Consider the following 24099-nt stretch of genomic DNA (forward strand, 5'->3'; position numbering starts at 1 on the left):
TCTCCCTCCTTCCTTCTTTCTTTCTTTCTCTAGCTCCTTCCTTATTTGTCTCTCCCCTCCTTCCCTCTTCCCCTATTCTCTCTCCCTTCTTCCCTCTCCTTCCTTCTCTTTTACTCCTTCCTTCTCTGTGTCTCTCTCCATCTCTCTCTCCCTTCTCCTCCTCTCCTTTTCTCTCTTTGCCCCTCTCTCTCCTCCTCCCTCCTTATTTCTCTCTTTCTTTCTCTCTCTATCTATGCGCACACGCTCACGCACACACACACATATTCCATGGGGAGGATACCAGAGGTAGGGATAACCATGAAATTCAAGAACCAGGATTATGCAAATACAACGACTGTCCCAGAAGAAGCTGTCCCACCTAGACCTTAAGTAGTAGGTAAACTTACTTTGTAGAAACTGAGAAACATCCTCCAGCTGTGGAATGTTGTCTTCTTGGAAACCACAATATTTTTCCAGAAGAGGGAAGATGTGATTGTGCTCATAGCAAGCATGAGTTTTATATAAAGACTTCAAGGTCCTGAACACCATGCCCCATGTTTTCTTCTCTTCTTCGGTGTACTCAACTCTTGGGATAGGCTGCCCACTGTAACAAAGACATACAAAATATAGATATAGGTCTGAGGATAAAGACAGTCTTAGCAGGAGATGATAGGATTATAGACCCAGGCCTAGAAGGGATTTCAAGGGAATAACATTGCTATCAATAATAATAATAATGAAACTGAGGACCAGAAAGGGTGTCACTTGTTCAAGGTCACACAGCTACTAAGTGGTAGAACCAGGAGCTGAGAATTTAAATCCAAGATTTCATGAGTCTAAAGCTAATGCTTTACATCAGACCATGGTGGTCTCATAGGATTACAGAGAGAACTGTAAGGAATCATAGAGACTATTGAGTATACCTCCAACCCATTTTACAGATGAAGAAACTGGAGCCTCAAAAGTTTAATCAATTTGTCCATGGTCACACAACTAGTAAGTGTCTGAGGCAGAATTTGAACTCAGGTCCTCCTGATTCTCAGTCCGGTGCCCTGTCCATTACATTATGGTTGCTAAATGTAGTAGTTATTATGCTATGTGTAATAGCTATGTCACCAGGAAGTTGTAGGGGTTTAAAAATGCAAAAAAAAATCTATCTCTTAAAAAGGTGATTTAAGCATAAGGTGCTTCTACCAGAGGCATGTCCGTACTCCATGACTCCCACAAAACAATGTGGAAGCATACTAACAATAAACATCTATCTACTGTCAGGTCTGGACAGTTCAATTTCCTTTTTAAAAAGAATAATTCTTATATGGCAAGATTTAACTTTATCATTATTAGGGTAGTCAGAAGGAGTCTGTATAGACAAAGGATGGGTTTGAGTCAATTTTTTGTTATTACCTCCAAAAAAGAATGTAAGGGTTAGAAAGAGGGATGCATTGGGAGAAGGGAGAAGTAGAATGGGGCAAATTTTCTCAGATAAAGGAGGTACACAAGGAAGAGCTTTTATAATGGAGGGGAAAATGGCAGGGTGGTGGTGGCAGGCAATATTTGGATCACACTCTCATCAGAATTGGCTCAAAGAGGAAAGAATATATTGATAGATATACACATATACATATACATACATACATACATACATACATGCATACATACTTACTTAAATACACACTCAGTTGGGTATACAATCTATCTTACCCCATAGGAAGACTAGAAGGGAAGAAGTTAAGAGTTGGGGGGAAGATAAGGAGGAGGGCAGATTGGGGAGGCAATGGTCAGAGGCAAAACAGACTTTTGAGGAGGGACAGGCTAAAAAGAGAGAGAACTATAAACAGAGGAAAATGGGATGGATGGAAATGCACAGTTAGTGATCATAACTGTGAATGTGAACGGCTTGAGTTAACCCATAGAATGGAGGCAGCTACAAGAATGGATAGGAAACCAGTGTCCAACAATGGATTGTGTACAAGAGATACACTTGGGACACAAAGACACACAGAGTTGAAATGAAGGGCTAGAACAGGGGCTATAAAGCTTCAGCTGAAGTGAAGAAGAGAGGGATGATCTCATACAAAGTCAAAGTAAAATTAGACCTAATTGCAAGAGATAATCAGGGAAACTGTATTTTGCTAAAAGGCACCAAAGACAATGAAGTAATATCAACAAATTTATAGCAAGTTACTCTGATAAAGACTTCATTTCTCAAATATTTAGATTACCAAGTGAAGTTTATAAAAAATAAGAGACATTTCCCATTTGCTAAATGGCCAAAGGCTATGAACAAGCAGTTTTTAAAAGAAGAAATCAAAGCTATCTATAGTCATATGAAAAAATGCTCTAAATCACTATTTATTAGAAAAAGACAAATTAAATCAACTCTGAGGTACCACCTCACACCTAACAGAAATGACAATTGCTGGAGGGAATGAGGGAAAATAGGTACACTAATGAATTGCTGGTGGAGTAGCGAACTGGTCCAACCACTCAGGAGAATAATTTGGAACTATGCCCAAAGAGCCATAAAATTGTGTCTACTCTTTGACCCAGCAATACTTCTACTAGGTCTGCATCCCAAAGGGATCAAAGAGAAAGGAAAAGAGCCTATATGTACAAAAATAGTTAAAGCAGTACTTTTGGTGGTGGCAAAGAATTTGGATATTGAAGGGATGTCCATCAATTGGGGAATGGCTGAACAAGTTGTGGTATATGAATGTAGTGGAATTCTCATGCTATAAGAAATGATGAGGTATATGGTTTCAGAAAAACATGGCAAGAGCTAAATGAACTGATGCAAAGTGAACTGAGAAGAATATCATGGGAGACCATTCACTGTGCATATTAATAGAAATGTTGTAATGATGATCAACTAACTGTGAAAGATGTGGCTACTCTGATCAATACAATGATCTAAGACAATTCCAAAGAATTCATGATGAAAAAAAAATGCTGTTCACCTCCACAGGGAGAACCAATGAACTCTGAGCGTAAATTGAAATATATTTTCTCTCAATTTTTTTTTGCTTTTTTGTGTGATATAGCTGATGTGGAAACGTTTTGCATGGTTTCACATGTATCACTGATATCATCGTTTGCCTTTTCAATGAGTAGGGGAGGGCTGGGAGGGAGAGAGAATCTGGAATTCAAAATTTAAAAAGAATATAGCGCTAAAATAAATAAATAATGATACATACACTTTTAATTAAGAAAAAAAGAATGTTCTGCTTCCCCAAGCAGAGACAATATTCATCAAGTCTTCAGCCCTACTCATGGTATCCCTGAAAATTTTCCATCCAATTGTAGTCCCCCAAGGATCGGGAACTCTCTGTAGACATCTGTATTTTCAGACATCTCTAATTGTGTGAACTTTTGTCTTTCTAGTAAGGCAGGCCTGGAATAGTGACTAGAAATCTGATTTCAGTCAGGAACACTCGGGTTCAAGTATTACCTTTAACACATATTAGCTGTGAGACTGTTGTCAAGTTAATCTTTCAATGGAATGGCCCCAAGTGACTCTAAGCCTATAGTAGCAGAGTAGGTACAAATCTGTATCTATGAAAGGAATTTCCTTATAGAAATTTCCCTGCACAAATGAAATCATAGGTCTGATCCAGGAAAAAAAATGAGGCAAAAATCTACTTCATTTAAATAAGATCATAAACAGATTTAGAGGGGACCTACAAGAGGCAGCTAGATGTCACAATAGATAGAACACTGACTTTCCTGAGTTCAAGTGCAGCCTCATACACTTCCTAGCTTTGTGACCCTGGGAAAGTCACTTCACCCTGTTTGCCTCAGTTTCCTCATCTGTAAAATGAACTGGAGAAGGAAATGGCAAACCAGCCCAGTATCTCTGCCAAGAAAACCCCAAAATGGGTTCATGAAGAGTCAGACATGACTTTAAAATGACTGACCAAGAACAATCTGGTTCCCATGTACTATTCCACTCTCTTGTCTTCAATGATACATCTTTCCAGGAGAATGTAACTCTTTAAGAGCAGACTGCCTTTTTGCATCCTTAATGCCCAGCTCAGAGGAGATGCTTCTGAGAGAATGTGGTACAGTGGATGCAGAGAGTCCGAGGTCCTGGGTTCAAATCTTACCTCTTATTTACTACCTTTATGATCTTGGAAAAAAGTCACTTAACCTCCTTGAGATTCAGTTTCCTCAGCTGTAATGAGAGGGTTGGCCTTCAATATACCTTCTGCCCCTAGAGCTATGATTCTAGTAGATAGTTTTTACATCAGATAGGTAGGGGGCATACTGTATCTCACTGCATAATCGTCACAGATTTTAGGTCAAATTTTAAGGAAAAAGTGGGGTGCAACCATTATGTGAGCCTTTGAAAATTGTGCTGCTATTGATGGGGTACAGGCTCTGGAAACCCCCTTGAACTCTCCTTGAATTTCCTCACTTGATCTGGTGTTCCCCTAAGGCTATAAGCCCTTCAACTGGACTTTCATTATCGCTATGCCCAATTTTCTGTTACCCTTAACTTAGCCCCGTCCGTCCTTCATTGTCTGTTAGCTCCAGATTGCCTCTGACTACTTCTCACCTTTGACCCTATCTAAACCCAGGCATTCGACCTCCAGTCACCCCAACCTATTGACCACTCCTAGATCCCTCCCACAATCCTTCTGTATATAAGATGCATCTTGTTTCCATGAAAGCGCTCAGATTCAATCTGGCCCACTCGCATTAGTGATACAAACACTCAGATTCCTTAAGTCTGGCCAATATGGCAGAATTTTAGAATCACCCTCTATAGGTGTTTTATTAAACCTTATCTTTGGCTGAAAAAAGGCTTGGGTCAAATTCATTGAGGCAAGACCTGTGGGTTGCTATTTCGGGGTCCCAGTACCCATAAACCTCAACATTTCCCTGAGACTGGGAAAACTGCCTGCCCTCACTCTTTTTCAGCCAAGACTGGAAAGTAGGTAAGCCTCCCCCTCTCACTATCCCCTTCTTGCCATACAGTTGGGGTCACTTTTGGGCCTGACCTCTCAGGTCCCATTAGGTCAGATAGCTACGAGGCTGTCTTGTACTCAGCCTCTCTCAGATTCTCAATCCAGTGGTTATGTTGGAGGCCACGAACCTGGACATACCTTCTTAGAGGACAACGATGGATGCCCTATCTGGATGCATATGCCCAATTCTCTCAATTCTTGTAGCACTAGGGAATTGGGAAAACTTCAAATACTTTTTTGTTTTTCTTTGACTGAAAGAATTTGAGCTCAATTCATTTGGGCAGGACATACCTATGGCTATTTTGGGGTCCCAGCACTGCTAAACTTTAACGGTATCACTTAAAATCATTTATTACTAAACTGTCTTTGGTGAAAGATTAGGATACATGGAATACTCATGAATATATTGAATACTGACAATGTGCGTGCGTGAGAATTCTAGGCTCCCAGGCTCACAATGTGCGAGAGATAAATGTGTATCCATATGCCACTGGTGAATAAATTGCCACTCTGTTTACCTTTTAATCAGCATGACAAACAATTATACCATGTGATGATTACATGATGAAAGGGTCACAAACCATATTTTGGCCCCCCAAAAAAACAAAAAAACAGGGTGTGATGATTTTGTGGTGGCCATGATCATGCAGTGAAATCCAGGATTTGAAGTCAGGAAGATGAGCCCAAATCCACTCTCAAATATTTACTGACTGTGTGACCTTGGGAAAGTAATTTAATCTGTGTCTCAGTTTCCTCATCTGTAAAACAAGGGGGTGGGGCTGGATTTGATGACCTCTAAGTTCGCTTTGAGCTCTAAATCTGTGATCCTATGACCACCCACAACAAAATACCCAAGCTCCAAGATTTTTCCTCTTTTCCATTTTCTCTTAGCTGGAATGAGCAGGGAAGACAGAGAAGACCCCTTCCCCTCCATTCTCTCCAAAACAAATTGTACCCTAAAATTGTTCGGGGCATCTGGGTTAGGTGGTTAAAAGTAGGGCACTGAGTCCAAGTTTAAGCTGAGACCACAAGGGATTCATTATTTGATGCCCGAATAGAGACCCCTCTTTCATGTAAATGATTCTCTCCCCTCCTTGGTCTTCCCCATTGAATGATGTGGGGGAGACCAGAGGGGGCTGATTCAGGCTAGAGCTTTTGTAGTTATAGAAGACAAAGCTTCTGCAATTAGCCAACAAAGCCAAGAGGAGAGAGAGCAGGCTCAATTGCACTGGGGGCAATTTCTTTTTGTCTTCCGGCAATTTTTTTATAAATGCTGGTAGCCAAGGATTTGGACACCCACACAGAAAAAAGGGAAAGGATACAGTCTCTAGGCAATCATTTCTCAATCCAGGAAAATTAGAGGTGGGGGAGGAGAGCCTTTGGAGTTTGCTTTCCTTTCTTCCCCAGCTGGGAGGTGAGGGAACACTTACTGTCTGTAGCTGTAAGCAATGTCAGCAAACTGCTTCCGCCTGGCCCGGTACACAGGATCTTTAAAACCCTAAGGGGGGAAGCATCATGTTTAGGATTAGGGGATTAGAGTTTTAGAGCTTCAAGGAACCTCAGATGCCTTTCCGTCCCAGCCTTCTACAGGTGAGGAAACTGAGGCTTAGAGACAGATGAAGTGGCTTTCCCAAGACCACACAGGTAGGGAGTAGCTGAGCTGAGATTTGAACCCAGGTCCTCTGATTCCCTATTTTTCAGAAAAACTTTGGCAGAAACAGTATGATCAAGTGGAGAGAGAAAGAGAGAGAGAGAGAGAGAGAGAGAGAGAGAGAGAGAGAGAGAGAGAGAGAGAGAGAGAGAGAGAGAGAGAGAGAGAGAGAGAGAGAAGGAGAAGAAGAAGAAGAAGAAGAAGAAGAAGAAGAAGAAGAAGAAGAAGAAGAAGAAGAAGAAGAAGAAGAAGAAGAGACAGAGACAGAGAGACAGAGAGAGAGGAAAAGAGGAGAAGGAGACAAACAGAGACAAAGAGAGATAGAGAGAAGAGAGGGAGACAGAGTGAGAGATGGGGGCGGAGACAGAGAGACAAAGAAGGGAGGGAGGGAGAGAGAAAGGGAGAGAGGCAGAAAAAGAGAGAGAGATTAAATAGTAGATGAGTGGCTATGGCTGGAATCCAAACCTACCAACATGAAGGTAGTTTAGGAGAAATAAGCTAACCCAGAGAGAAAGATGGAGCAGATACCATATTAGTATACAACATTACAACTCTCAGCTATATTTTTGAATAGGCTCTTCCCAATGTCTGGAATGCTCTCTAGTGAGTTTTAACCAAAGTCTTAGTTCTAAGTGTGATATTTAGGATGAAAACTGAAAAGCTGGAACAAGCCCAGAGAGGAGCAAGCAGGAGGATGAAGGGCCTTGTGCCACATGAGAATCAAATAAAGGAATTGGGGATGCTTAACCCAGAGAAGAAAAGATTCACTTTGAAGGATGTGAGTGTTATCTTTAAACTGAGGATTTAGTCTGGGTGGGGCAGCTAGGTGGTGCAGCAGATAGATTGCTGGGTCTGGAATTAGGCAGGAAGACTTATCTTCTTGAGTTTAAATCTGGTCTTAGACACTTGCTAGCTGTATGACCCTGGATAAGGCACTTAACACTGTTTGCCTGCCTCAGTTTCCTCATCTATAAAATGAGCTGGAGAAGGAAATGGCAAACTATTCTGGTATTTCTACCAAGAAAACCCCAAATGGGGTTGTGGAGAGTTGGACATCATTGAAAACCAATTGAACAACAAAATTGGTCACTTGGTGCTAGAGATCAGACCTCGGACCACCATCCTTCCAGTTCCCTGGACTCAAAGGTGTCATCCTTGAATTTTTCCCCCAAATCAATCCACAAGTCTTGTTATTTCTAACTCTAAACATCTTCTGAATATGGCCCCTCATCTCCTCTGACACTGCCACCTCCCTGGTGCAGACCCTCATCACCTCACACCTGGACTATTAAAATAGTTACTGGTGAGTCTGCCTGCCACAAGTCTCTCCCCACACCACTCAATCCTCCATTCAGTTGTCAAAGTTATCTTCCTAAAGCCTGGGCCTGACCATGTCCTAGTCTCCCATTCAATGAACTCCAATAGCTCCATATTCCTTCCATTATCAAATATAAAAATCCTGTTTGGCTTACAAAGTCTTCCCTAACCTGGGCCCCTCTGCCCTTTCCAGCCTTCTTATGCTTAACTTCCTCCAAACCCCCAGGTATTCTGTGACCGGGTGACACTGGTTTCCTTGCTGTTCCTTGAACACTACACTCCATCTCCTGAGTCAGGACATCCTCACTGGCTGTCCACCATGCCTGGAACTCTTCTGTCTCTCATCTCTGCTTCCTGGCTTCCTTCAAGCCTTAGCTAAAGTCTGATCTTCTGCAAGAACCCTTTTTCCATCACCCTTAATGCTAGTGTCTTCCCCCTGTTGAAAATGTCCAATTTATACAGTCTATATCATTTCTGTACGTAGCTGTTTGCATGTTGTCTCCTGAGAATAGGGACTGTCTTTTGCCTTTCTTTCCATGCCCAGTGCCCAGCACAGTCCCTGGCACATAGTAGGTGCTTAATAAATGCTTGTTGATCAACATGATGGGTGGAAGTTGTAAAGTGGCACATCTTGACTCACACAATGAAAAGCCACCCAAAGATTGAAGCTGTGATAAATATAGTAAGCTGCCACAGGAGATAGTGGGTTCTCCTTCAATGGAGGTCTTTCAAAGAAAGGATGGATGACCACTTACTGGGTATGTTCTCGAGGGAATTCATGGTCAAGGGTAGCCTAGATGTTGTCTGAGGTCCCTTTTCCTTAAGAGTCTAAGAACCCTGAATGAGACCTGGAACTTTAACATGGCAATTCTGTTATCATGGTACATCCAGGAGAAAGAGAACTCAATCTGCAGTTATAAAACCTGGATACAAATCCTGCTCCTGTTGTATGACCTTGGGCAGGTGAATTCCCCTCTCCAGGCTTTGTGTCCCCCTCTATTAAATGAGGGGGCTGGGGCTAGATGACCTCCAAGGTTCCCTTCAAGCTCTAAATTTACAATTGTATGATCCTATCTTAGGCTGTACCAACCCTTCCAGGTCATCACTGTGTCAAATTCATGAAACATGGAAGACTAGCTCAATGAACTTAATGGATAATGATGGTTAGAAAGTGCCTGTCCCTAGCAGGTTCTTTGGCAGGTCTTTCTTGGATGCTTCAGAAAACTTTGGTCATTCAAGGACAGAGTAACCAGTTTTGGAGTTAAATATTATTTTCATTTTAAAAAGTTATGGCCACAGAAGGAAACAGACAAGCTGCACCTTGGACCATCAAGAGACTTCACACAACACAGAAAGAACCAAATGTCCCAGGAGGGGGACATTGTGAAATTGTTTGTTTCAGCAGGGCCCTCTCGTGACTTAGGGGACAGCTTGATGTTTCAGGAGATGTTTTTCAACTTTTGGAAGGCTCCTCCTCCTCCTCCTCCTCCTCCTCCTCTTCCTCCTCCTCCTCCTCCGACACACACACACACACACACACACACACATTAAATGACCCCTTCAAACAAGTTCATAGGATCATAGGATTGTAGACTTAGGACTGGGAGGGATCTCAGAGACTGCCTTATGCTATGGAGGAGAAAACTGAGGCAAAGAGACATTATAGGATCATAGATTTGGAGTTGGAAGGGACCTTTGAGCTCATCTATTCTGACTCACTCATTTTATAGATGGGGAAACTGAGGCATAGGGAAATTAAATGTCTTGTCTAGGGTCACACATCCAGTAGGTGTCTGAGATGGGATTTGAACCCAGAATCCTCTGATGTCAGCATATATGGGTTTTTGGTTTGTTTGTTTGTTGTTTCACCATACCACCATACTTCCTCCCCACCTTTGTTCTCTGACAAGTATGGTATACTGGACCTGAGTTCCATCCTCAGCTCTGGTCCCCATTTGCTCACTGTCCTCAGCAAAATCTCAGTTTCCTCCTCTGTGAAATGAGGACCATTGTACTAGATGATCTCTAAAGTCTTCCAGTCCCAGAATTCTATGGCTCTGATGTCCCAAACTGAGAATATGCATCAGGCTGAATTGAAAATGAAGTACAGTCTTTACAAGAAGTGTGTTGAATTTGGGGACTTCAATAGAATGAAAGGTTCAATGCCCTTAGTTCTGATGGCCTTTCCTTCTCTTCTTTTCTTTTAGATGTGACCATCTAACCTTTCCTGAGAACCCACCACCTCCCAAGTCAGCTTTTTAGGAAGGGTGTCCTGACAAACCTATCTGGGCCCCTTGACTACTTTCCCTTCCCTTTCCCTTTCCTCTTCCCTTCCCCTTTCCCTTTCCCTCTCCCTTTCCCTTTCCGTTTCCCTTCCCTTTCCCTTTTCCTTTCCATTTCCCTTTCCTTCCTTTCCCCTTCCCCTTTTCTTTCCCTTTCCCCTTCCCTTTCCATTTCCCCTTCCCCTTCCCCTTCCTTTCCCTTTCTCTTTCCCTTCCCTTTCCTTTTCCATTTCCCCTTCCTCTTCCCTTTCCTTTTCCCTTTCCCTTCCCTTTCCTTTTCCCTTTCCCTTCCCCTTTCCTTTCCCCTTCCCCTTCCCTCTCCCTCTCCCTTTCCTTCCCTTCCCCTTCCCCTTTTCCTTCCCTTTCTCTTTCCCTTCCCTTTCCTTTTTCATTTCCCCTTCCTCTTCCCTTTCCTTTTCCCTTTCCCTTCCCTTTCTTTTTCCCTTTCCCTTTCCTTTTCCCTTTCCCTTCCCCTTTACTTTCCCCTTCCCCTTCCCTCTCCCTTTCCTTCTCCCTTTCCTTCCCTTCCCCTTCCCCTTTTCCTTCCCTTTCCCTTTCCTTTTCCCTTTCCCTTCCCTTTCTCTTTCCCTTTCCCTTTCCTTTTCCCGTTCCCTTCCCCTTTCCTTTTCCCCTTTCCCTTCCCTTTCCCTTTTCCTTTCCATTTCCCTTTCCCTTTTCCTTTCCCCTTCCCCTTCCCTCTCCCTCTCCTTCTCCCTTTCCTTCCCTTCCCCTTCCCCTTTTCCTTCCCTTTCCCTTTCCTTTTCCCTTTCCCTTCCCCTTTCCTTTTCCCTTTCCCTTCCCTTTCCCTTTCCCTTTCCATTTCCCTTTCCCCTTCCCTCTCCCTCTCCTTCTCCCTTTCCTTCCCTTCTCCTTTTCCTTCCCTTTCCCTTCCCCTTTCCTTTTCCCTTTCCCTTCCCTTTCCCTTTCCTTTCCATTTCCCTTTCCCTTTTCCTTTCCCCTTCCCCTTCCCTCTCCCTCTCCTTCTCCCTTTCCTTCCCTTCTGCTTTTCCTTCCCTTTCCCTTTCCCTTCCCCTTTCCTTTTCCCTTTCCCTTCCCTTTCCCTTTTCCTTTCCATTTCCCTTTTCCTTTCCCCTTCTCCTTCCCCTTTTCCTTCCCTTTCCCTTTCCTTTTCCCTTTCCCTTCCCCTTTCCTTTTCCCTTTCCCTTTCCTTTCCCTTTTCCTTTCCCTTCCCCTTCCCCTTTCCCTTCCCTTTCCCTTTTCCTTTCCATTTCCCTTTCCTTCCTTTCCCCTTCCCCTTTTCCTTTCCCTTTCCCCTTCCCTTTCCATTTCCCCTTCCCCTTCCTTTCCCTTTCTCTTTCCCTTCCCTTTCCTTTTCCATTTCCCCTTCCTCTTCCCTTTCCTTTCCCTTTCCCTTCCCTTTCTCTTTCCCTTTCCTTTTCCCTTTCCCTTCCCCTTTCCTTTCCCCTTCCCCTTCCCTCTCCCTCTCCTTCTCCCTTTCCTTCCCTTCCCCTTCCCCTTTTCCTTCCCTTTCCCTTTCCTTTTCCCTTTCCCTTCCCCTTTCCTTTTCCCTTTCCCTTCCCTTTCCCTTTCCATTTCCCTTTTCCTTTCCCCTTCCCCTTCCCTCTCCCTCTCCTTCTCCCTTTCCTTCCCTTCCCCTTTTCCTTCCCTTTCCCTTTCTCTTTCCCTTTCCCTTTCCTTTTCCCTTTCCCTTCCCTTTCCCTTTTCCTTTCCATTTCCCTTTCCCCTTTCCTTTCCCCTTCCCCTTCCCTCTCCCTCTCCTTCTCCCTTTCCTTCCCTTCCCCTTCCCCTTTTCCTTCCCTTTCCCTTTCTTTTTCCCTTTCCCTTCCCCTTTCCTTTTCCCTTTCCCTTCCCTTTCCCTTTTCCTTTCCATTTCCCTTTCCCTTTTCCTTTCCCTTCCCCTTCCCTCTCCCTCTCCTTCTCCCTTTCCTTCCCTTCCCCTTCCCCTTTTCCTTCCCTTTCCCTTTCTTTTTCCCTTTCCCTTCCCCTTTCCTTTTCCCTTTCCCTTCCCTTTCCCTTTTCCTTTCCATTTCCCTTTCCCTTTTCCTTTCCCTTCCTCTTCCCTCTCCCTCTCCTTCTCCCTTTCCTTCCCTTCCCCTTCCCCCTTTCCTTCCCTTTCCTTTTCTCTTTCCCTTCCCTCCCAATATTTATTGTACATTTATTGTACTTTTCACATTATTGTACGTGCAATGAAAAGACTATAATGAATTTATAGTCGAAGGACCAGGATTCCAATTCCCCCTCTGTCACTCACTGCCCACATGATTGTAGATAAGTGACTTCACCTCTCTTGGCCTCAGTTTCCTCATCTGTGAAAGAAGGTGGTTGAGCTGGATGGTCTGAGAAATCCCTTCCTGTTCTAAATCCTGTGGTAATTGAGTCTTTCAGAGGTCAGTATGAGCAGACAAAAGGTAGGATTGCGCCTCTATTTCCCCTTCTCATTTCAGGGTGGGACCAATTAGAATTACAGCCGTGAGCCTCTCATAGAATCCCAGAATCTTAGAGCTGGGAGCAATGTCGGAGACCATCCCGTCCAGCTGTTATTCCCCAGGATCCCCGCTGTGGCCAGCCCCAAAGGGTGGCCACCTAGGCCTATCTGGGAACCCACCAGCTCCAGTCAGCCCATTCTGCTCTGGGACAGCTCTCATTGTTAGGAAGGTTTTCTGACAAGTCCACGCGGGCCTCCTGACAGCTTCCATTCATTGTCCTGCCCTCTGGAGTTTCTCCCACATAACAGCCCTTCAGATCCTTGAAGCCAGTTCTCGTGTCCCCACTTCGTTTCCTCTCTGGGCGTGATTTTCCTTTTCCTTTGGTCAGCAGGATGACTATTATGCCTCTGGGAGACCCTGGGGCTTCTGTCACCCACAGGGGCTACAATAAGAAGGGAGTTAGCTGTACTTGGTGAATGACTAATCACCCTGTCGCCATTTAAAGTAATAGCGACAATTTCAGCAGGCACTGCATGGGATTTATTTATAATTGCTCCATCTCAATTAAACTAATAGCAGCAATTTGGACTGCACAGCATGGAACTCAGTATATTTTGACAGGAAACAAATTATTGGGGAAGGAGGGGGGAAGGAGAGAAAAGGAATATTGCAGTAAGATGCAACATGATTTAAACACACACACACACACACACACACACACACACACACACAGCCCTCCAAAGGTTTTTTGCCATAATTATCACAAACAATTCCATGAATTTCCTTATATAGGAACCTGAATAACCAAACAAACTTCCTTTAAAATAAGGAAAAGGTGGGTGTAGGGGTGTGGGTGTGGGTGGGGAATAATTCTTTCAGACCTATTAGGTAGAAATAGATATTCTCTGCTGTTCAGTCCTGCCCAACTCTTCATAACTCCATTTGGGGTTTTCTCAGGAAAGATACTAGAATGGTTTGCTATTTCCCTCTCTGGCTCATTTTACAGATATAAGGAAACTGAGGCAAACAGGGTAAATTGACTTGCCCAGAGTCACACAGCTATTAAGTGTCCAAGGCCAGACTTAAACTCAAGAACATGGGTCTTCCTGACTCCTGACCTGGTACTATATCCAATGTGCCACCTAGCTGCCCCAACCATGTTTGTTAGCTCACCATATTAATGTGGCAAGACCAGGGGTCCCATCACCCATATGAGCTAGCCAGCTCTGCTCCAGTCCAAGCCAAAGTTAAACCCCTAACAATAGCCAGAAGTGACATTTATTCATGAAAGGTAACAATAATATCTCATTGTTTTATTATTTTAATGACTTGTTGCTAGAATTACATCTAAGAATTAGGTGCTCACTCTGGATACATAGTTACGGTGGCCAAATTTTTAATCCCATTTTTATCTAACAGTAAGAGTGGCAGTCTGGGGTAATGCCAAATGTCAAATAGGAACAGGGGGAATAGGGGCCATAGCCATAAGATCATAAGGATCCCTCACGGCCACGAGTTGACTTAGTGTTAAAGTGCAATATTATCTATGTTTATTTTAATTGAGTTTTATTATTTATCATTATAGTCTATCACATTGTATATTCTATTTATATATATTTCATCATTCATTGTTTATTTGTTTTCCGGTATCTCCTGATTATGTTTTAATCTAGTTCAAACCACACTCAGGAGTGTCGGGGAGGCTGCTAGGCTTGGTATTTGACACCTCTGGTGTAGCAGAAAGACAACTAGACATGGAATTGGGAGGATTTGGGTTCAGATCTCACCTCCTACTCCTAGAAGCTATGAAATCTCAAGTAAGTCATCATTTTTCTAAATCATATCTATACTCATCTTTATTCATCTGTAAAAATGGGAACAGTGGCCCCTATTGTACCTACCACCCAGTGTTATTAGGAAATTCAAATGAGATAATGTGTGTAAAATACTTTGCAATCCTTACAATCCTGTAATAACACCATAAAGTGCTTGAAATGTCTCCTGTTGTTAAAAATATGAAGGTGCCCATTTCACCTTAAGGGTGCTTGTGTCTGCATGTGTATGCAAAGTCTCTACTTTTTTCTTTCCCTGCCATCTTTTTTGTACCCACAGAATTATCATTATAAGATTATGTCTTGATAGTAGTAGATGTATAATAAATATCTGTTGATTAATTGATTGACTGATTGAAGGCATTTAAAGTGATTGGATAGTGAAAGCTTGACTTTGCCATTTCAGGGAGTCATGAAGAGGTTGTGGGTTGTTGGTGGAATTGGGCTCAATAAGAACCAACAATATGAACACCCCCCAAAATAAGTTGATTTAAGTGAAGTACAGTATCATGAACAAAGGAGGTGATAGTCCCCCTTCCCTGACCTGGTTTGGAGTTTTGTGTTCAGTTCTGGGCCCCACAACTTGGGAAGCAAAGATTGTCCAAAGGAGGGCAATCAGGATAGTGAAGGGCCTTCAGGTTATGAGGATCAGAGGAAAGGACTGGGGATTTTTAATCAAGAGAAGAGAAAACTGAAAGTGGTGCAGGGCAGAGAGAGAAAGGGAACCCCCTAGAAGAAGGCAAAGCCATGACAGCTCTCTTCAAGAATTCAAAAGGCCACCATGCCAAAGACAAACTAACACTATAGTTAGCATTTATATAGACTAAGGTTTGCAAAACATGTTTTGTATGTAAACTCATTTGGCCTTCACAACAACCCTGGGAGGTAGGTGCTATTAATATCCCCACCCCCTTTTTAAAGATGAGGAAACTGAGACACAGAAAAGTTAACTGACCAGTCCAGAGCCATATAGCTCCTAGGTGTTTGGGTAGGATTCAAACTCAGTACTTCCTGATTCCATGTTCCTCTCTCTCCATTGCTACCTTGAGAATGGAGGATGCAGAGTTTAATTTAGACTCGATGTCAATTAAACTGCCTAGGTGGGAGAGTTCTCCAATGGTGGGATGAGTCACCTTAAAGAGGGCATAGATTCCCCATTACCAGGGGTCTTCAAGTAAAGACCATCGCCTGCAAGTATGGAAGAAGATACACCTCATGCGGATAAGGGTTGGATGAAACAGCCCACAAAGGGTCTTTTGATTCTGATCTTATGAGTCTGTGGTTGTGGTTTTTCTTTTATTCTTGAAGAGGACCCTGACATCAGGAAGATGACTCCATGACATGCAACTGAATTGGCTTTAAGTGAGGAAGGGCTGTGCAAGATCACCAGCTTCACTTTCTCCTCTGGAGCCATTTGCATCCAGTGGACAGATATAGATTAAGATGACTGGAGATGGCCCAGGATGTGGGAGTGGGAGACCTTGGCCTTTTTAAGCTAATGAATCTGTGGTGTAGTGGAAAGAAGGCTGAATTCAGTGTTAGAGAACCTGGTCAAATCCCTCCCCTTGTACTTAACACCACTTAACTTCACTGGGCCTCAGTTCCCTCATTTGTAAAATGAGAGGTCTCAACTAGAGCCCCTCTGAGCTCCCCCATCCTAAGCCTCTGACATCTAGATCAGGACTTGGCAAAGGGAGAGTAACTCTCTTCTCTTTTTGTTTCATTTCTCACACTGGGTCAGGAGTGCGGGGAAGGCTGGGAGAGCCCTTTACCCTCCATGCAGAAAACAAACCCCTCTCCAAGTGACTGGCCCCAATATGAAATATAAGTCATGCTCCAGCTCCAGCTGCCAAGGCTCAGGGGTCGGGTAAGGGGCACAGTGGGGGTGGGAAGAGGTATCATATTCAACACAACAGAAATCTCGGAACAGGGGGTCCTTTTGGAAAGAACACTCCTGCTTCCCAGGCTAGGGTTTGTTTCCATCTCACACATTATAGTCGGGGCCACATGCTCTTGTGGGAGGGGGCTCTGGGGATGCTGAGAAACACCCAAGAGGGTTTGCCTTGTCCTTGGACTGCATTCCCAGGGCCTGACTTAAGCAAATCACAGGAACACCACGAGCCTGACGCCTACTCTTTGCAGAGGGAAACAGTGTACCTGATAAATTTTATTTTTTACCATAAAATATTCATGGTCTCTAAAGGCCAGGGAAGTCAAAGATGCTAGTGTTTTTTTTTTAAAGAAGGGCCAACTAAACTTACAACTGACCACATCTGTACCCTGGGTAACATGAAGGTAAACCAGAGGAAGGTATGGCCTGGAGGTCCTTGACAATCCAATTCCCCCCTCACCATCAAGTGAGAAAAGATATTCTAGACTCTAGAATCTACAAGATAAGAGTATGGGATGGGGAGGAAACTGAAGCTATTAGGGGAGCTGGGAACCAGAAGCAAAAGTGTACCCCAGATAACAGTTGGGATTCAGGCCAATCATGCAGTATATGGGAGAACAGATCATAAGAACATCACCCCAAGGCTGAAAAGGATTTCACAGGCCTTCAGGTTCAACCTTCTCATTTTGACATGTGAAGAAACTGAGGAAGGGTAGGATTTGGAAAAGACTGAATGGAGCATCAGCTTTGAATGAGCTTGGACAAGCTGGGCCACATTTTTCTCATATAAAATGAAGAAAGGGGTTGGATTGGTTAAACTCTTCTAGCTGTAAAACTTATGCAGTGCTCGGCAATACTGGATGCTTAATAAATGTTTATTGATTGATCTATCAACGATATCAAATCAAGGCAAGGCTTAGATTAGGTCATGGTTTCCTCCCCATCAAGAACTTTATACAGACTGAAGGGTAGAGAGCTTCCTCAATGAGTTGGCTAAAAAGTGCCCATGATGCCCAGTGACTGGTAAGAGTTCTCACTCTTAGATGTTCTTTTATTCCTCAACTTTCCCATTGGCCACTACATAAAGAACCTAGGATCAAGGCACAGTAAACTTGCTATTCCTCACACTCCCCACTCCCAGCATTTGCACAGGCTATCCCCCATGCCTAGAGCACTCTCCTTCTTCTCCACCTCCTGGCTTCCCTGGCTTCTTCCTTCAAGTCTCTGTTAATGTCTCACCTTCTGTGAGATGCCTTTCCGGGTCCTCTTTAGTCTTAACTCCTTCCCTTTGTTCAGTACCCCCAATCTCTCTTGTCTGTAGCTTATTTGTACATAGTCGTTTGCATGTTGTCTCTTCCATTAGACTGATTTCCTTCAGAGAACAGAAGGTCTTTTCCTTTCTTTGTATCCTTGGTACTAGCACAGTGCCTGGTACATCATAGGTACATAATAAATGCTTATTTACTAACATACCACTTGCCCTTTGTCTGTTACTTACCAATTGATCCACACAACATTCTGAGTAGGTGTGAGGAACCTGCCTAGAGATAAGGCATCCTAGGAAGGCTATTCTGGGCGGGGGGGCAGGAGGGATCCTATGTATTCACTGAACTAAAACCTCATTTGGAGGCTCATCATCAGGCTGTGACTATAAATGAAAAAGTTGAGTTTCTAGATTCATTTTCAGGACGGACTTAAGCATTCTTCCCCTTCGCCAAGTTGTTTCCCTCTGTTGGATGAGAGAAACATGACCCTTTGCTTGCTTAAGTAAATGTTAAGAAATCTGTAAGCAGTCAGAACAAAGGAAGTTGTTTTTCTAAGTGTTTTAAACAATTTGAAGATAAAAATATGGAAATAGACAAAAAACTCAACTCAAGTCCCACCTTTTACACAAACAGTTTTGAACCTTTTTTGTGCCATGGACAACTATGGTGAAATGGATGGACCTCTTTCTCAGAATAATAAGAAGGCTGTATTAAATTTAACTTTATTGTTGAGTCATTTCAGTCATATCCAACTCTTTGTGACCCCATTTGGGGCTTTCCTGGCAAAGATACTAGAGTGGCTTGCAATTTCTTTCTCCAGATCATTTTACAGATGAGGAAACTGAGGCAAATAGGATTAAGGACTTGTGCAGGGTCACACAGATAGTAAATGTCTGAGGCCAGATTTGAACCCAGGAAGAAGACTATTCCTGATTCCAGGCCCAGCACTCTATCCACTGCAGCACCACGTGGCTGCCCAAATTTCACTTAGGAGTTAGTAAAAATAAAGTATTTCTTTTTCCTATTCAAATTCATGGACCCTTGACATCTCTTAATAGACTATGAATCCCAGATCATGAACCCCTGTTCCACATGAAGCCTTTCCTGGTTTCCCCCCAGCACCTAGTGCCCTCTCCCCTAAAACTACCTGGTGTTCATTTTTCATATGCTCATATATGTGCCTTTTGTCTCCCTCAATAAAAGTATCCTGATAGATAAATTGTAGGATCAATTCCTTTATCTATTTGTGTCTTCAGTGCCTTGCACTTCTTGGGGGTTTAAATGCCAACTGGCTGATTTATTGACCCTTGAGATCCCTTCTGACTCTGATATTCTGAAATAATTCCCTCTCCTCACAGATATATCAGCAAACAGGTTAGCAATACATTTACAAGAGCCATCGTGCATTTGAACCAACATACACATATCACACTCAAGCCTCAAAATAGTCAAGGCAACTCCCCATTCCTTGTTGATGGATTTCCATATCCTAGAGACCTATACGAACTTCTGTATTTCATTGAATTATAGATTTCTACTTGGAAAGGACCTTAAAGGTCATAGAATTCAACCCTTTCACTTTACAGGTGGGAAAAATGAGGTCCAAAGAAGTAAATTCTTGGAAGTAGTAATTGGTACAGTCAGGATTTGAACCCAGCCTTCTGGGGCTGCTCTCCCTTAAGAGGAAAACGCTTGGATTTGCCAGAAAGTCCATTAACTCTCTTTCTTTTTGGTGACACCCATCTCCTCAAGCACCCATATCATTCACTTTGTAGTACTACTCTGAGTCAGAATTCTTTCAAAGAAAAAGCATTTGATAGTGATGGAAACTTGAACCTCCTCATTTTACAAATGAAGAAAGAGTGGCACAAAGAGATAAAATTAGGAAGGAAGGAAGGAAGGAAGGAAGGAAGGAAGGGGGGAGGGAAGAGGAAGGGAAGGGAAAGGAAGGAAAGGGAAAAGAAGGAAAGGGAAAAGAAGAGAGGGAAGAAAGAAGGAAAGAAGAGAGAGAAGGATGAAGGAAAGGAGAAAGGAAGAAAGAAAGTATGGAGGGAAAGAGGGAAGGAGGGAGGAAGGAAGAGAGGGAGATGGCCAACTTACTGGGTGGTCTGCATCCAATTCGGCCCCATAGCTGAGAATCTGGTTGGCAAATCTATCGAGATCTTGGATTGTTCTTGGGAACCATGGCACTGCAACATAGAAAGGAACCTCCAGGCTTTAGTATCTAAGACATGACCAAAGGAGATTGGAAACCTTTTCTTATCAGTCATTTGTGAAAGCAGTGACACTGATAACCCCTATCCATGAACGCTACAAAAGTATATGATATTGGTCTTGAAAGCATTTTTTTCAAGCAGTTGCCCCTTAGTAAATGTTTTTCTTAATCTAATATTAAAATTCCCCTACTAATGTCTCACTCTGATGCTTCATCATAGCACGATGCAACCTTGGGCTCTTGGGAGACATTCCTATGGAAAACTAATCACGAACTGGAAAGGCTTTTTAGTATAGCACTAGAAATAGACAGTACCTCTTGTCATTCAAGAACCATCCTAGCTAAGTGGAGAAAAGAGCCTGACCAGTGTTCAAATCCCCCCTCCACTACTTTCTATCTGTAAGTCATCTGACTTTGCTTCCTGTTCCATACAATGAAGAGGTTGGACAAGATGGCCTTGGAGGCCAAATTCAAAGCTTTGGCCACTCCTCTCTGCTTTTCCAAATCCTGTGGATCCTTCAGGATTCATGTCAGGTCCTACTTTCCCCATGAAGTCTCCCTTCATTTCTCTAGTCCAACATGATCTCCCCCGCCCCAACATCATGGTATGGAGGAAAGACCACTGGGACCAATTTTCCCCACTTACTATACATGTGATCTTGGTTAAGCTAATTATCCTTCCTGGGCCTCAGTTTCCTCCACTGTAAAATCAAGGGGTTCACTAGATGACCTCTGAGGTTCCTTCCACTTCTGATAGTCTGTGTTATAAATGATTTATAAATGAGAGTCAAATCTTCACTCTGTTTTCCTGTGTGGCCTTGGCCAAGTCACTTCCTCTCCTGAGCCTCATTTCCCTCATCTGTAAAATTAGTGGGTTGGCCTAGTTGGCCTCTGATGTCTTTTTCAGCTCTATTAGCTCCAAATGTCATGTACTCTGCCTCTAGGTTCAATGCACTTTGTTTAGTCATTTTCAGTCATGTCCGTCACCTTGTGACCCCATTTAGGGTTTTCTTGGCAAAGATATTGGAGTAGTTTGCCATTAGCTTCTCCAGTTCATTTTGCAGATGAGGAACTGAGGCAAACAGGGTTAAGTGACTTGCCCAGGGTCACACAGCCATGTCTAAGGCTAGATTTGAACTCAGGAAGATGAGTCTTCCTGTTTTCATGCTAGGCACTCTGTCTACTGCACCACCTAGCTGCCCCAATACACATGTACTATCTGTGGTCAAAGGAAGGGCCAAGACATATATGATTAGCATGAAGGTGTAAGTCTGCGATTAAGTCTCTTAAAGTATATCTTATACACAGATAACTAAATGTGAGTTAAATTTTCTGTCCTTCCATATTGCTTAAAGCATTCCACTTGGATTCTGCAAGACCCAAGTTCAAATCCTGCCGTTTGGGACCATGGGCAAGTGACAATCTTTTAAAGCTTCAGTCCCCTCATATATTAAATGAGAATAGTACTTGGAGAATTATTGTGAGGTTCACATGAAATAATATATGTAAAGTATTTAAAATACTATATAAATCAATTTAATTATTATTGTTGTCATTAAAAGGGCAGGAAGAAAGCTGCATTAGGATGTTAACATCATTGGTTTAGAGCTGGAAGGGATCCTGGAAGAAATCTAGTTTAATCTCTTTATTTTACAGCAGGGGAAACTGAGGCTCACAGAGGCAGTCCTGGCACAGTGGATGCCAGCTGTGGAGCCAGTAAGACCAAGGTTGGAGGCCATCTAGTTTAACCACCTTATTTAACAGAGGAGAAAACTGAAAGCCAGAGATTCATAGATAATATGTTTAGGGCTAGAAGAGATTAGAGGCCATTTAACCTAAGCCCCTCATTTTACAGTGAAGGGAACTAAGACTCAGGCTGGTAAAGTGATTTATCAAAGGTCAAACACCTAGGAAGTGATTAATATTTGCTTAAAAATAAGAAATGCATGTTCAGAAATTGTCTAAATGATGTTATCTGCATCCAGAGAAAGAACTGATTAATAGCAGTATGTATAGAATAATTTATATATATATATATGCATATATATAAAACATAAATATTATACACACACACACACACACGCACACACACACACGCACACACCCCTATTTGTGTCTAATGGTAGCCATCGGGGGTGGAGTGGGGAAGGAAGGAATTAAAAAAGGAGGAAAAAAGAAATTTACATGATAGTTTTGTTGTATATGTGAAAAGAATAGCAAGTTCTGTGTAGTAGATCTATCATTTCATGTGCAATCATCTTTTTATTGTACTCTTCTGGAAATGCTTGTTTTATTCCATAAATTAAAAACAAAATAAAATGTTAAAAATTGCTTAAAGGAACATGCCTCTGTTTCCTCATCTGTAAAATGAAACAATTGGACTAGATGGTCTCTGATGTCCTTTCTACCCTCAACCTCCAGCTCTAAATCCTCTGATTCTGAGTCTATGACACTTACGATGTAGAGGTCCTTTCCATCTAAAGCTATGACACTGTGCAAACTCAGGTTTTTGGGGTGCCTGGAGTCAGGGAGCTATTGATTCTTTACACAAATAACCATCATTGCATCTAAAGCATGTTCAAAGGGAAATGTCATGGACAGCAGAGGGGACACTTGGCCCATCCCATGTTCCAGTCATGAGAATCCTTACTGAGTCTTAGAAAAGAGCATTAGTGCCATCTAGTGATCAACCTCAAGGAATTGAGAAAGATGCTTCCTTGGCATCGGTGGCTTAGGACCGGAGGGCAGTGCATAGATATAATATGAAAGAAACAAATTTTTCACCACAAAGGTATTTAGGGAAAATTGTTTCACAGAGCTAGAAAACATATATGGGATTAGTGTTAACTCTTTCTGAACTTCCAGAAATACACTGTTATGCCAGTTAATTTAGTTAGTTATTAAATTAGTTTAAATTAAATTGGTTAAATTAAAAATTTAACTAATATTAAATTAAAATACTAACAATAACAGCTAGCATTTAAATATGGGCAGCTAGTTGGTACAGTGGATAGAGCACTGAGCCTGGAGTCAGGAAGACCTGAGTTCAAATCTGGCCTCAGACATTTGCTAGCTATGTGACCCTGGGCAAGTCACTTCCCCTCATTTGCCTCAGTTTCCTCATCTGTCAAATGAGCCAGGGAAGGCAATGGCAAACCACTCCAGTATCTCTGCCAAGAAAACCCCAAATGGGGTCACAGAGAGTCAGACATGACTGAGTAAGAACAAAAACAAGAATTTAAAGTTTGCAAATCACTTTACAATAGTTACCATTTGTGAAGCATGTACAGTGTGCCAGGCATTGCGCTAGAAACCTTACAATGATCTTATTTGATTCTCATGACAAACCGGGGAGGTAGGTGTTATTATTGTCTCCACTTTACAGATGAGGAAACTAAGGCAAACAGGGTGGAGTGACTTGCTCAGGGTCACACAGCTAGTAAGTGTCTGATGCTGGTTTTGAGCTGAGGTCTCCCTGCCTCCAGACTCAGTGCTCTGGATCGCCTAGCTGCACAAAGCACTCCAGGACCCTAGAATATTTTTTTCTTTATGAAACAAAGCACCCTTTGTGTATAAAATACAGAGATGTGAGCTCTAATCCAGTAAAATATAACTATTTGTAGCCAGTCGAGTGACCAGATTCAAAAAGTAGTTAGTCATTAATGAGTTAACATCAATTTGAAAGGAAGTCTCTAGTGGCGTGCCACAGATACCTGTCCTTTGCTCTGTGCCATCCAACATTTTTATCAATGACTTCAGTTAAGACATAGATACCATACTGATGAGATTTTAGACAACACAAACCTGGGAGGGATTGGTAATATGCTAAATGATAGAGTCTAAGTCCAGAAATTGCCTTGACAAACAATGATGAGCTGCATCTGATAAGATGACATATAATATGGAAAAATGTCAAGTCCTAATAGGTTAAAAAACCCCAGCAATTTCACACGTATACGATCAGTGAGGGGGTGGAGTCACACTAGACAATCATTTATGTGAAAACGATCTGAGGGTTTCAGTGGAACTCAAGTGTAATATGAGTCCACACGTGAGTGTGACACAGCAGTCAACTGTTTTAATAGAGAAATAGTGGCCACAGTGGGAAGTGCTCTTGTGCTCTATGCTAGGCAGACCATATTGGGATATTGTGTTTAGTTCTGTCCACTCTGTATCTTAGCCAGGACCAGATTATTTTGATGACTGCTACTTTTTGATACAGTTAGATTTAGGGTACTTCTAGGCTCCCTTCTTTCACATTCTTTTCTTTGATCCCCTTGACATTTTTGACC

General features: G+C 42.6%; 1 protein-coding gene across 1 annotated transcript in view; it reads right to left on the bottom strand.

The window, feature by feature from the left end:
- PAH (phenylalanine hydroxylase) overlaps nt 1-24099 on the bottom strand; it is a 68008-nt gene that overhangs the window by 17175 nt on the left and 26734 nt on the right. Inside the window, exons 4-6 of the mRNA XM_036761324.1 lie at nt 19693-19781; nt 6377-6444; nt 387-583 (exon numbers count right to left, since the gene is read on the bottom strand). Coding sequence (XP_036617219.1) covers nt 387-583; nt 6377-6444; nt 19693-19781 — 354 coding nt within the window. The remainder of the gene's footprint in view (nt 1-386; nt 584-6376; nt 6445-19692; nt 19782-24099) is intronic.

This window comes from Trichosurus vulpecula, chromosome 5 (genome assembly GCF_011100635.1).
Source record: "Trichosurus vulpecula isolate mTriVul1 chromosome 5, mTriVul1.pri, whole genome shotgun sequence".
In the NCBI taxonomy this organism is placed as follows: domain Eukaryota; kingdom Metazoa; phylum Chordata; class Mammalia; order Diprotodontia; family Phalangeridae; genus Trichosurus; species Trichosurus vulpecula.